Raw genomic sequence first — 15441 nt, 5'->3', positions numbered from 1 at the left:
TCTTCTTTATTTTTTCCCCTCCTTCAGAGCAAGGGCAACTTCCTTCATGTAAATGGTAACAACAGAAATTTGTTCCTTACAACCTGCAAACATGGTACATTTTATAACTATTGTACAGGGGGACATAAGTCCAGTCTCTTTCATAAAACTTTAGCATGTTGAGGTCCTCATGCTCATCAATGAGTGTAGTATCCGTGGACATGAAGCGATGCAGCCATAGTTTTTAGACCCGATCCGGTTCAAGGTTCGAGTTCCGGGTTTTGACCTGGTCGTCCATGTCCATTTAAAAAAAAATCAAAACAACATCATTTTAATAAAAAAAAAATCAACATGTTGCAACCGGGTTTTTGGCTAGGTTAGCCAGGTCAAATCAGGTTTTTTCTTCAACCCAACTCGGTCCAGCCCTGGGTCGGCCAGGTTCCGGGTCGACCTGTCGGGCCAGGTTTTAAAACTATAGCTGCAACTACCCTCTCCATTTAATGGAAATGCAAAAAATTAGGTGGTAAAATCAAATTTAATAAGTTGAAAAAAAACTCCCAAAAAGCTTTAAAAACACTAAAAAAAAACTCAACGGCTTAGGTTACCACACCCGAGCCCATCTGTTACCAAGATGCATGGGCATGGTAGCCTGAGACCATGCTAGGCGGATGCCCAGCTTGTTGGGCGTGCGGTAACGCCCAACATGGGCATGAACATCATCACTCACATGGGTTTGAGCTGCCATGCTCGAGGTTAATGTGTTCGGGTCTAGATAGCGTGCTTGGATTCATTTTCCACCTCTAATAAGCTCAAACACTTTGTCTGAGCCCAATATTTTCCAGGATCCCATATGAATCTCTCAATATTTTATATTGATTCAACACATGTTTTTTTAGCAAAATACAACTCAAAATATCACAATTATAAAATTACACTTAAGCTCCTCCTCTCAAAAAAAAAAACAAAACAAAAAAAAGCTAATAGATTATAAATACACCATAAATTCGTTAAACTCAAATTTCACAATCTCTTTATTTTTAACATTCAGGGCATATATTTTTAAAGTCTATCTCTTTAAAATATCATTACATTTTTTTTTCTCTATAAAATTACTAACTTCAACATCTAAGAGCCTTCATATCCATCAAATGAGATATTTTATAGGTACTAACCACCTAAACTTACCAGGAACTTACCAGGTATCACTAATTACTAACTACCAACTTACTGAATTTTCCATATTAAACCATCAAATATCTTTGTTAAGAAAAATAAATTAAATTATTTAAATTAAAAAAATTAACTAAATATTTACCTTATCAACCTTATTTATAAGCATATTAGATTTTGACAACTCATTACAAGGTGCCCCTTCCTTTTCGTGAAAATGATTGGTAGATTATAGATAAGCCTATCCTTGTTGTGTTGTGGTGCATTATGTGACAGATCAAGGTTGCATTAACAAATTACTGATAATTTAGTCAAGATATATTTTAGGATACTGAAAGGTACTAGATTCAAGTGTCGTTTTTTTTTATAGTTTTTGAATTCTATTTCTTATGGTTATTAAGCATAGGACATCTTTTTAAAAAAAAATAAAAAGTTACTCAAATAACAGTGTAACATAACTTGGCCAGTTAAACAATGAAGATCTCAAACTCCCATAATTGCTTGTGTAATACAACACTCTTTCTTTCATTTCTAATGTATATTTTATGGTGAAGTTTCTTGACTATTCAAAGCGATATTCATTATGCTTCTTAGTACATTCCTCGTCAGAAAGCAACGCAACATCTTAAATTCACCAAATCCCACTGGAATTAACTCCTTTATAAATATAATTATTCGTTTCTAAGATAACATGTTGCTTTTGTTTGTCCTTATCTATCAATCACAAATCCTTTGCATAAAGGTTGCATTATGGCATAAAATGGAGCTTTATACATGGTAAAAGTAACTAATTCATTTCGCATCTTTGTATGTTGAATGCGCATTTAGGTTTGATTCTTCCACTCCTAATACTCTAGATGCTGATGATATTAAGCTCAAATATACAAAATCATAGAGACCTCATCATAAAATATTCATACCTCTAGAGTGTCACAGGCCTGTCATCACCAACGCTAAAAAAAATGAAAAATCACGGGAGTGTGGATACTCAATCATAGAGATCCATTAAAGAATTATACCACTATGGAAGTAAGGTAGATATGCATGCTTTATATAAACGGGGAACAATTGGAAAGCAAAGTGGTCATTGTAAAGAAGAAAAGGAATCAATGATGCATGTCTACTGTCCTTTCAAACCCTTCTTTACTCTTTTGTCTTTGGAATTCTTGGACAGCATGCGTAAGGTTATAAACCATAGAGAATGGTATTGTGCATATATATATATATATATATATATATATATATATATGGTGAATTTCTTTACGAAACTGCTTTGTTTTGACTTTGCCTGCCATCATAAGAAAAGAAAGGAATAGGAGTCTGTAGAGGGTTGTTTCATCAAGGCTTTCTACATTAGCATGAACAGAGATCACTCGTCTTTGAAACTTTTAGTTTTTGCCATTTAAGGATGTTTTTGGTGTCAAATGTGGTAAGATAACAATTATATATGACCAAATAATGTGTCTCCACTCTCCATTTCTCTTTTCTGGCTTCTTTTTCCACATAAAATCAAGATGTGTAGATAAGAAGAAATCAAACTTGGTAATGTGGAGAAACTACCCTCAATGGTATACATGGTGCGTGAGATTGTTGACATAATTAAGAAAGTAAGTGACACAGATGGAAATAATATAAGAAAAACAATTATAAAGAAAGACAAAATCTATTGAAAAGGGTTTCAATCACAAGAACCCTAATTCAAATTTTTATTGCAGAATATTTTTTTTCTAATCAAAACTTATTATTGAATCTCTTTTAGGCTACTTATGTACTAGAAAAAACATCTTAAAAAATCTAAAAAAATAATAAAAAGTTATAAAGTAAATAGAAAAACATAACAAAACCCGAATAGAAATTTCTTGGCCTAATTTGAGAGCCTTAACAACCTCATATACCATCAAAATCACACTCTATAAGAAACAAAATCTCTAAAATCTCGAAGTAAAATGTTAGACGAATTCAATGATTGGATCAAAACTTATGTCAGTTATCATAAGGTTATGTTTGTGATCAAAATCATCCATATTAATTTTCATGTGTTGGAAAGAACTCATTCTTGATTTCAAATTATTATTGCCTTCGTTAATGAGATGTTCAATCAAGTCTCTCCAACTCACTTTCTTTTCCTGTTTACGGTGCAAAACAATTCTAGATATCAATTTTAATCCTTCATCAACATATATTATATCTATATAACCATTGAACAAATCTACCTTTATGATAATATATAGTAAACTTATAATAAAAAAAAATCCAGCATAGCTTAAATCAATAATTTTTTTTTGTTCAGCACCTTTCTTAATTACTTTGCACTAGAACTTTAATTTATTAATGAGAACATTATTAATGGCATCAATATTATTGTTATTAATGTCATTGTTTATGCTACTATTTTCAATATAATTATCATCAAAATAATTATTATAAATTGACAAAAGATACTCATCTTATTATAAATAAGACCACTAAAGGTCACACCCTCTTCTATCATAGTATATAGTTCTAAGGTTAATTCACCATTAGAGTTTCTAACTTGCGGCTTGCTTTTGGAGAACAGACAATGAAATGAAAGAGCTAGATGTTTATTTTCTTTTGGGAAAAAAAACAGAGATTGAATATAAAACACCTAATTGCTAATGCCTTTTAAATGATTGAAAGAAAAGCGTAAAGCCTTAGATATGATGGCCCTGAAAGTCTCTTTTGATTCCTCATGGTTCAGAACATTGATACCCATTTAGCCACCTCAAGTTGAAATGTCATTCAGGACCACAATATTATTGCTCAACTCCTTTTCATCAAATGCAAACCCTTTTTTTATCTTTGCCCTTCGAATTTTAAAGCTTCATCCATCGACTAGGACATCGCCCGCCTATTTTTAGCCCCCCTTCTCTCTTCTGTTAATATCTTTAAGGTTTTGGTGCTTAGGAAATCCAGAGGCAGTATTTACATATCATATCAAAATCAAATCTCTACTTTTATCAGGACATAAATATAGTTGTTATTACAAAAGCACATTGGATCTGCTTCTCAGGAGGCTCAGATTTGCGTTTGTTGTTCAAAATATTAAAAGAAGAAGAAGAAAAAAAAACATGGATGCAACGGAGAGGCCGGTTCTCTGTGGAAAGGGACAAAACATAAAATTTAACTCGTGCGGACATGTATGAGAACTTCCTCCTATTTTTAATGTCTTGTAAAATAATTTGAACCCAGAATGGTGGCTAAATAATGCCTGGAGTATACTCCTTGTCTAAGTTCGTAGTAATTTGTGCCTCATTAAGATTCCTGGGTTTACCAATATTCTATGAAATCTACAAAGCAATTCATTTCATATTATTCTCTTTTTTTCAATTTTTACTGCATCCATGTCTTCTTAGTAGGTCAGCCAAACATTCGAATTTTCTAGAGCCGAACATATTCCAATGCCAACACCAAAACACAAAAGAAATTATAACATGTAGATAATTAATCGGTGATGCCATTTTTATCAAATGAAGGCGGCTCGTGGAAGATATGGGGAATATCGGAAGGCAAACACAAAATTAAAGATGGTATATACCACTGCATATACCGTTCATTTTCTTCATTCTTCTGGTGTTGCATTGGAGGCAATAGCTAAGACTATTCAATACACATAATTATGCATACTACGAACAGCCTCTTTGCTAATATGAGAATACAACAAATTACCCAATTGGCAGTAATGAAAGGTACTGTTTGGTTGTGAAAAGTTGGCGATGAAATCCATATTAAAATATTGGTGTTTTTCTCATTGAGGAGAAAAAAACTCAAAACCATTACAAATCTCTTGTAGGAAAAAAAAATATTATGATTGTGCCATCATACACATTCCAACCTTAACATCTCTCACTTAACTTTTTTTTCTTCTATATTTGTCTTATTTTTTTTCATGTCAAAGTACCGTTAATTAAAGTAGCAAAACTTCCCTTGTAGCAACCACAATACAAGAGTTTTTGAAAAGCTTATTGAACATATCAAATTTTAAGGTAGTGTTTTATTTTGTCCCGGGATTAGAGATAATAGAAACGTAGAAGACAAAACAGAATATAATATGAAGACACAATTGTGTTTGAATATAATGTAGAAAACAGAGTGACCTTCATATCATGTTTAGTTTAGTTTATGATGGATAAGATAAAATAAAATATGAAAATGTTTATTTTACTTTTTATATGCATTATTTTTAAACTTATATATTTAAAAAATAATAATTACATATTATTTTTTTATTTTAGTTTACATTGAATGTTAAAATTTTTTATATTATAATAACTCTACTTATAAGACCTGAATCAACCCAACAAGTTGTCTTAGGACTTAAACAAATCAGGGCCTTGATCCATCTGAATTTATAAAAATAAAGAAAAGATTAATTTGACTTAACCCAATCAAAAACCGAGTTGATTCATGGCCCAATCAATCTAAGATAAAACCTGATAAAAAACTTGTTGACTATTTTTTTGAAAAGCATTTTGTCAAAATATTAACATTGTTTTGATCCTTTAAAAAAAAATTAGGGTTGACACTCTTGATTCATGACTCGAACCTTAATATGTACAACTCTCAAACTTGTATATTTAAAAAAAAAAATTAGATGTTATTTTATTTACTTTAGTTTACATTAAGTGTTGAAATTAATAATAGTATAATCAAAAACCGAGTTGATACATGGCCCAATCAATCTAAGATAAAACCTGATAAAAAACTTGTTGACTCTTTTTTTGAAAAGCAATTTTTCAAAACATTAACGTCGTTTTGATTCTTTAAAAAAAATTTGAGTTGACACTCTTGATAATGACTCGGACCTTAATATGTACAACTCTCAAACTTGTATGTTTTTTTAAAAAAATAATTAGATATTATTTTATTTAGTTTAGTTTACTTTAAGTGTTAAAATTAATAATAGTATAATAACATGGATCGACCTGGCAAGTTTTCTTGGGACTCGGACAACTTGGAGCCTTGATCGGTCCTAATTGAAGAAAAAATTGAGAAATGATTGACCTTACCTAACCCGGTCAAAAACCTGAGTTGACCCATGACCCGATCAATCTAAGGTAAAACCTGATAAAAAAACTCATTGAATTTTTTTTCAAGAAAAAAAACTAGTCAAAGTAACAACGTTTTGATTTCTTTTAAAAAAGAAATTAGGGTTGACCCAGGTCAACCCGAGTTGACACAAATGATTCATGACCCAGGTCTTGTCCGAGAGAATCCTTGAATTGTGTTTTAAAACTATGATTATAACTATTTTTATCATTGCATATCTTTATTGAATAACTTTGGAATTAAGATTTTTTTTCATGGATATTTTAGGGAAAAAATAGTAAATATTATTTTTAAAAACATATCTACTTTGTATCTCTTGTTTTAAAAATATATAAATTTATTTTAAAATTATAATATTAATACAAAAAAAAATTTCTATCTCTTTAACCAAATACATTTATCTTCCTACCGTCTACATCTAGTCCAACACTACCTAAACATCTGATGCTAACTTTTTTTTTTTTTTTTGGCAGCTAGTTAAAGAGGGAATTCATTGGCAGTTACACAGTACAAGCTCAATCAGCAATCCTCCTAGTCATCATCTTTTTCTTTTAACACCAAATTGAAAAGAATATCTCATATATCTAAAAGAAAATCTGGGTGCATGATTTGGCCTTTGCATTCTCATCTCCCACTACTATAAAGCCACCACCCATCTCTTCCTTGATTGGTTACAAAAAGCCTCAATTTGCTCCTCCTTTAGACACCTAAACCTTCACGAAAACCATGCACTAAGAAAATATTAATCTTATCTTATCTAAGGAGCACAGAGTGCTTCTCTCATCGACAAAATTATATATTTGGTATAAACCCTCCGATCCATTTTACCCAACCATAATGTGTGCACCATCAAAATCTGAAGAGAATCGTATTGACAAAACCTCTCAACCTCCTCCAATATCTTCGCCTACCACCCAAATATGGCCAGCAAATCTTATGCAAATGATTCTTTTGGAGATAAAAACACAGCGAGGGATGGCTCTGCCCTTGTTGGCAATGAATTTGACATGGTTTGCCAAATCAGCCATCACAACTGCATTTCTAGGCAGACTTGGAGAGCTCCAGTTAGCTGGTGGCGCTCTTGGGTTCACTTTTGCTAATTTCACTGGTTTTTCTGTCTTGAATGGGCTATGTGGTGCCATGGAACCTATCTGTGGTCAAGCTTATGGAGCTAAAAATTTCAAGCTACTACACAAGACCCTCCTCATGGCAACTTTCTTGTTGCTAATTGCAACCCTGCCTATATCTTTCTTGTGGCTTAACATGGACAAGATTCTAGTCTATTTTGGCCAACAAGAAGACATTTCACGTGTTGCAAAGAACTACCTTTTTTATCTCCTCCCCGACTTAATAATCACCTGCTTGCTTTGTCCTCTCAAAGCATACTTGAGCTCCCAAAGTGTAACAGTCCCTATAATGTTCAGCTCTGCTTTGGGCCTAGCTTTTCACATCCCGATCAACATCTTACTAGCAAAAGCCAAGGGTCTTGAGGGAGTGTCTATGGCAATATGGATAACGGATCTTATAGTCGTGATTTTACTTACTTTATACGTGCTGATAATGGAAAACAGGAAAGGAGGGAAGTGGAAGGAGGGAGGGTGGTTAGATCAAGATATTCATGACTGGCTCAGGTTGCTAAAACTTTGTGCACCATGTTGCCTTACCACCTGCCTTGAATGGTGGTGCTGGGAGATCTTGGTCTTGCTTACAGGACGACTACCAAATGCCAGGCAAGCAGTCGGAGTGGTAGCAATTGTGATGAACTTTGACTACTTGCTCTTCTCTGTGATGCTATCGCTTGCAACTTGTGCTTCCACTCGTGTGTCAAATGAGCTTGGTGCAAATCAAGCAGGTCGTGCTTACCAATCTGCATATGTGTCTCTGGGAGCAAGCACCGTTTCAGGTTGCGTTGGTGCCTTGGTGATGATAGGGGCTAGAGGTGTTTGGGGGTCTCTGTTTACCCATGATCAGGGGATCAGGAAAGGTGTAAAGAAGATGATGTTGCTTATGGCTTTGATTGAAGTGGTAAATTTTCCTTTAGCAGTTTGCGGAGGCATAGCCCGGGGAACAGCTAGGCCATGGTTGAGCACCTATGCCAATCTTGGCGGGTTCTATTTTCTAGCCGTGCCAATAGCAATACTCTTAGCCTTTAAAGCAGCCCTAGGCCTCGGTGGGTTGTTGATAGGCTTCTTGATTGGATTAGCTGCGTGCTTGATTTTGTTAGTAGGTTTCGTTGTTAGGATTGATTGGCAAGTAGAAGCCGACAAGGCACAAAAACTTGCGTCCTGTGACGTGCAAGAGGATGTTAGGATTAAAGAATGCGTGAACCACCGAACTATAGAAACAGAAGATGGTGCTGAAGTATGAGAGTGACTAGAACACAAGTGTCTTTTCCAAGTATCCCCACCGTAAACGCAGGATTTCCTGGTATAATTGGAAAAGGATGACTCAACTCTAGGAAAATTAAATGTAAGGCAAACTCAATTAACAAAATTCCCTGATGGAACTTCTAACATTCAGGATTCTATCTGTTTCCAAGCCTTTCGGCAATTCAGTGTCATCAATTCACTATTCATAAATCACTCCAAATTTCAACTCTTGGTTGCATCAGATCAGTTCTTAAAGGAAGGCCAATTACGATTCGGTCTTTAGATAGTTTCATCATATAATGAAATGGGTTGTGAGAAAGAGGTTTCTGAAGCCGGAAAAAAAACAAAGTGCAACATTTTGAAGATTCAATATAAGAGGATTCCTTGTTTCCAACATTCAATGAACATATCTGAGCGGAATACACTTACACGGCCATCCATGAATTGTGAGGTTTGCAATTTCAGTCAAGGAGCTCAAAACAGCCATGTCCAAATACAAAAATTACATCAATGGTCATCAAGAACGTGGAAGGTATCATCCATCAAGAAACCCAGGTCCAAAACTTGAAGCCTCAAGTTCTTTGGCTTTCTCATAATTGAAGCCGAGGGAAACAAGTATCCTGTGGCCGGGGGATTCCACTTCTGACCAAATGCCTAGAAGCAGATCATTTGTTGTAACTTCCCCACTATCACCTGTAAATTCAAAAGGACAAATTGATGAAAATAATTTTTAAAAACTTTCTCAATTCTCAATGGTGTAATTACAGTTATGGTTCTCCCTCTGTCCTGGATAGTAGTTCCCAGCAAAGTTTGATTCAGGCAAAATCAGGAAAATACACTCGCCAAGAACATGCTTTGCTACAAACAGCCAAGAACAAAAATTAGAAGCAAAAAAAAAATATGAATTGTGCATAATGGATCTCAACACAATAACTTAAGTTGTTACGTGAAGTTTCAGGATATGATTTATATTATTCTTTAATACACCCCCTCAAATGAAAGCTTTTTAGGCTTGAAACTTGCACAGGTTCATATTACCTTATGCTTGATTTTTATCAAATAAATAGAGATAGTGAAATTCGAATTCATGACCTTTTGGTCATCAAGGCTCTGAAATCATGTCAAAAAATCATCTCAACTCAATAGTTTAAACTGTTAGGTGAGACCTAAGAATATAATTTATATTATTCTCTAACAAGAAAGAATTTCAATCAAGAATAAATGTATCATAGCATATTTGATAATGTGTGTTCACACTCACACACACACGATAGCTTTCCAAGAGATATTATCCTAACTTACATAACTTACATGAGTTTAGCTATTTAGTGGATTTTATCCGACTTTTTTTAGAAGAAGTGTTCCTTGTAGTATATAAGCAACTCGAACCCTTGTTTTTTAGTCCACGTGGAATAATAGAATCTTCAAAATACATATAACAAAGGGAATTTTAATGAATGATTTGAATAATGAAAGCCATGTGTTTGTTGTGATAAGAGAATCATAGACACTTTCTAGTTTCTTCATCTATTACACTACAGTCAGGCTCAAAGGTAAGAACCCCAACATCATGAATCAGAACATGCAGAAGATGGCAACCAAACAGAAAAGGATAGGAACAAGGACAGTTCACGCATTTATACATGACCTTACTTTACTTTTTGGCACTATAAATATACTATGAAATATCTTTGACAACTGATGTAAACATCATAAGTCTCGTTGAACTCTAGGCCAAATAGTATTAGGGATGTCGCGATCTAGTTTTCAAATACAAAGGACAAAACTAGGGCTCCTAAGTCCTAAAAGAGACAGAAATCATTAATTAGATTTCTTAACCATTGAGTTTGCAATCTACTATTTTCAAGGATGTCATCAAATCATGAAACACAGGCAACATTCAATCACCCATGATAGCAGCATGATGGATCATAAAAATTTAGAGACTACTTTTCATAAATACCCGATCTTGGCCAGTAAGCAGACCCTTAAGAGAAATTTTGTTCGGATGTTCTGTACACTATCAGCTGAGATTCCATGACCGTCTGCAAACACCAAGGCTTGCGTTTATGCGACACTCATTGAAGGAAAATATTTCATGATGAACAAAAACCGAACAAAAAAACCATAGAGAGAGCAAATCAGGACTTGCCAGATTTTAGTTTATGATAAAAAGCCCAATGATGACCTTTTGAGCATCATCAGTCAAGCGGGGCCTTTCAGGAGGGAAATAGTATGTCAGCCTTTTCAATTACCTTAATAGGGGTTTTTTAAAAAATATTAGCACAGTAATTTTTATTTTATTTTTAAGAAAGAATAACACTATTTTAAAAATATATTTAACCATTCATGTTATCGCATGAAATGTTATAAAATTTAAACTTATTTTTAAATCAAAGAAATATAAATATAACAGCTCCCTCTCTTTCTACAAACAGATATTATCAATTCATATATTTCTAAAAAAACATATTAAATATATGTTTTTCCCTTTAAAATATCTAAAAAATCAAATTTATTCTAGTCTCTAATTATCCTTGGATGTTTTTCTTTTAAAAGTTCATCTTTGAATGAAAATATTTTTTTTATTTTTAAGCTTTATTTGGCAAAAGAAAATTTATCCAACTCGGCCGGGTTGACCCGAAATTTTTTTAACTTTTGACAAAACCTCATTATTGGTAAACCTCTAAAAATATTGTGTTCAAGAAGCTCAAAAGCATGATCGGTACGTTTGTTCCTTATATAACGTTGTTTAAGGAAGAGAACTTCCACAGGAGTAAAGTAATTCTAAACTGTTTTCTACGAAAATCAGTTTGAAGGAGTGTGTTAAGAGTTAGTTGTGTTGTTTCTCTTTCAATAAACTTAATAGTCCATGGTTAATATTGTGCAAACCTAGTTAACTACGAATCTCTAAGCTGGAGGAATCATGATCAGGTTTGTTAATCGTGTTTATTTTAGTTCATTGTATCGTGGAAAATGCTTCCACTAAAACTACATAGTGCTAGGTAGTTCTTAATTGAAGTCGATCGAAGTCTGTTCGCATATTTAAAAGTTGTACTGCTCTCAATTTTAAAGTGTGATAATGAGCAAATATTCTTATCCATATTTAACAGCGAGCTTAAGTTTACAGCATTAAAAAGTTTAGTTAACAAACGCATATCATAGCTTCAACAGGGGCACATTACCCGGTGTTCGTCTCCTACAAGTCTGCTTTCCACCTGTGATATTCACCAGCCTTTGAGGACATTTATTTGTTAAGCCTTTTTCCATGCATGGCCATGCCTTAATCTGATATAATTTCATGTGCCACTTGTTACTACAAGAACAAAGGTCACAAGTTTAGCTTAAGAAATCAAATAAAAGAGATGGGGAGCATACATGAACAGTAAAGGCCACTTCAATTGTTTCAGTATTTTTGTTAATGTCTGTGGTTAATGTTTATGTTAACGTTAACTCGTGGTTTTAAAACCCAGCCTAGTCTGGCGGGTCGACTCAGGACCCTGTTGACCCGGGATTGGAACCGAACCGGTTAATGAAAAAATAGAAAAAGTCATGACCTGGCCGACCCCACAGGTTGACCCGGCAAAATCCGGTCAAAAACCAGATTACAACCCGTTGACTTTTGTTTTTTTAACTAAAATAACATCGTTTTGAATTTTTTTAAAATAAAAATTGACCCGGTCAAAACCCAGAATCCAGGCCTTGAACCGGGCTGCCCACCGGGCCCGGTTTAAAAACCATCCATTAACTAGTAGCTAAAGCACAGTGGTTGATCTAAATGGGCCTGACTCAATGGACTCGATATACTGTCGGGAGCTGTCTTGCTATCAGTATTCAAGCTCTGATCACCTGTTTCTTCAACTTTTCCATAGGCAAGCTTGGCCCAAGTTGTCCCATATCCACTTCTTTCAAAAGACAGACAAAGAACGGGTGATCTACAGTGTACGAAAGCCTGCCCAGTGCCGATTTATCCAAGCAGAGATAGATATTATTTTTAAGCCATAAATTCATTTCATGAGCAGGCAGCACAGCCACCTTTCCACATCTCAGTTACAGTTACTTTACCACAGACACCATCCATTAACTTGGGAGCAATCTTCTTAATTATTATGCCGATGAGACACAACACATTTGTATCATGATGTGGTGCCATGTGAGCAAGCAACATGTGGGGTGCCATAAATTGATCTACGAGACATCAACCTTAATCAGAGGTCAATTTGGCTGAAGAACTCTCTCTATATCTCCCCAATCTCACAATCCGCGGTTAAAAGTTTCACGAGAAGAGCAACCTTTGCAAACAGTACGGAAAGTGGGGGTGCCAATGGAGCCTGTAGAGGCTTTTGATATCGACAAGATGGTGGTCCACGTAAACTGGGCTGATCTTGTTATAGATTAACATCTAGTCCGTCTGATTTTCGCATTGAATTGAGGATTGCTAAAACAGAGAAGGCGAAGAAATTGGATGTTTTACACAACAAACCAGAAGAAATTGCAGATTTTTTTAGGGTTTACGGGACAAGTAAAAATCTCTTCATGTGCGGCGCAAACCAGATCACTTCGCAAAGGGCTTCTTAGTTCTTACAGCTTTGCATGTACAGTTCGTGTCTCCCATCATTACCCATGATGTCAAAATTCGTTGCATTTGACTTTTTCACCGCTTAACTTTAAAGTTTTCCTTCTGTTGGAATCGGAATTGTGGGCAACTCGATCGGTGTGGGAGTGGACAGACCAATCAATGCCACCATGAGTTCTCAATGTTTTTTGGCTGAGACAATTATTTATCACACGCGGATTTCAGATTTGGAGAATTTTAGTCAAGGGCATTTTGTAAGAGGAAACTAATTAAGATTTAGGTGAGATTAGAAGCTCGCATATCAAGCAGTATTTAAATTTTTTTTAATTTATTTGTAAGATCACGTCTGATATTCACAATAATCTAACTAGTGATGAATCCTCTAGTATATCCAAAAGTTTATTTTATTTTTTTAAACCAAGAGTTTCTTTATTTTTTGTGTTTTCAAAATATCTTTCAAAAAATTTAAAATTTTTTTCTTTGAAATTAATTCTTTTTTATTATGTTTATGGATTATATTAAATTAATATATTAATATTAAATATAAATTCTAAAAAATAAAAAAATATTATTTTAATATATTTATAAAAAAAACACTCTAAAAAAACCTACCACCGTCACCCTATCACACAGCTGTAAAGGAATCTTATAAAAGTAATTTTGTTATTTATACCAATCCTGGATTAGTATCATAATCGACTGCTGTAATAGCAGGATGATTTCATCCAATTCGTCAAATCATGTCATCCTCACAAAGTCAAAAAAAAAAAAATATCTGTGGAGGAATTCCATCACTTGGAAAAAGTCATTTCAGTAAATGAAGGTGGTTGCATCTGCCTACCGACTCTGCTCCCATGGTGTACTGTGAAGTTGAAAAACACCAATAGAATCCGAGTAGAAGATTGAAAAAATCATTAAGGGATCACCGACTTGTATAAAACTATAATTAAATGGATCCCATTTGTTTCTAGATTGTGATCAGATTAAAGAAGCTTTTCACTCGGACCAAAAATTCAACTGCTTTAAACAACAAAAATCATTTTTCTGTCGCGGATTGGCTTCTCTCCTGGTCTGTTCAAGGAGCTAATTAGGAGTGCCTCAGTTTGTCAATCCACGAGGATACAAAGAAATCCTTGGGAGCATAAAAGTATCACATAGAAACATCAACATTATTTGTCTTGGACGCTGTCACAATTAACCTCCAATGTCAAAGCGTGTGTCATGACAAAGTTTTCTCGCCAGTGAATATATCATTTAACTAATCAAGTGGTTAGATGTAATTATCTTTCTATGAATCACAAACAATTATAGATTTGTTTAATGAAATTTTAAATTTTCTAAAAAATTATAAATTTATTATTTGCATTCCATGTATGTATTTCAAAAAAACCCAACATTTCATCCATTGAAAAAACAAAATAAATTACCCATGTAAATAAGAGTTGTTTTTTTGGTTGTTTTTTGTTTTTTGTTGCATGTAATTTGGGCTATACTCTCAATGTTATAATTAAAGAATTAGTCGATAGATGTAGAGATATATCTTTATAGCGTGATAAATATTGTTTTTCAGATATTTTTTATTTAGAAATAAATTAAAATGATAATTTTTAAAAAAAAATTGTATTTAGCATCAGCACATAAAAATGACCTGAAAATATCAAAAAAAATTAATTTAAATTAAAAAATAAAAAATATTTAATTTTTTAAAATTACATTTAAAATATAAAAATAAATTGTTTGTTATGTAATGAAGAAGTTATTTATATGCTTTGGCACACCACAAATTGCGGCAGTCCCTTGAACAGTAAACAAGCACCAAAAGCAATGCAACCTTGTGACTTCCAAATAAAATCCCAAGTGGAGGGAACCAGTTAGTCCTGTAACTGCGAACAAAACCATCTCTAGCTTATAAATGACGAGCGAGTAAGCCCTCTAAAATTAGGGTATGAAATCAAATACTTAAAAGATTAAGATTGACTGCTAACGCTTTACCCTCTACGTTAGATAATTTCATTCGCGGAACGGAAGCAATTTTCAAACAGCAATTATAGGTCCATCATCTATATACACTGCTTCTTCCTCAAGAAAACCCAGCTATAATGCTTTTCAATCTCACTTACTTTTGAAAAACGTACTATTGCCACTCTCATCACCACTTCAATTATTTTTTTATGTTCACTTGAAACTTTCAAGTTTACAAGTGTTGTAGTATTTTTATAAAAAAAAATTATTTAAAAATATATTAAAATTATATTTTTTTATTTTTAAAATCAATATATT

The 15441-nt window shown here is 33.7% G+C and overlaps 1 protein-coding gene and 1 long non-coding RNA gene across 2 annotated transcripts; one reads left to right on the top strand and one right to left on the bottom strand.

The window, feature by feature from the left end:
• The first annotated feature begins 6908 nt into the window (after positions 1 to 6908).
• On the top strand, positions 6909 to 8741 carry LOC133701270 (protein DETOXIFICATION 56-like). Its single transcript, XM_062125132.1, has one exon. It carries the CDS (start codon positions 7054 to 7056, stop codon positions 8581 to 8583), a length of 1530 nt encoding a protein of 509 aa, XP_061981116.1. The 5' UTR covers positions 6909 to 7053; the 3' UTR covers positions 8584 to 8741.
• Positions 8742 to 8925: 184 nt separating this feature from the next.
• LOC133701272 (uncharacterized) lies at positions 8926 to 10790 on the bottom strand. Its single transcript, XR_009843543.1, has 2 exons — positions 10549 to 10790; positions 8926 to 9278 (listed from the first exon to the last, which is right to left on the bottom strand). It is a non-coding gene; the product is annotated as an uncharacterized LOC133701272 (long non-coding RNA).
• Between the last annotated feature and the right edge of the window lie 4651 nt (positions 10791 to 15441).

This window comes from Populus nigra, chromosome 8 (genome assembly GCF_951802175.1).
Source record: "Populus nigra chromosome 8, ddPopNigr1.1, whole genome shotgun sequence".
Lineage (NCBI taxonomy): Eukaryota > Viridiplantae > Streptophyta > Magnoliopsida > Malpighiales > Salicaceae > Populus > Populus nigra.
This window is presented reverse-complemented; position numbering and strand designations above follow the sequence as displayed.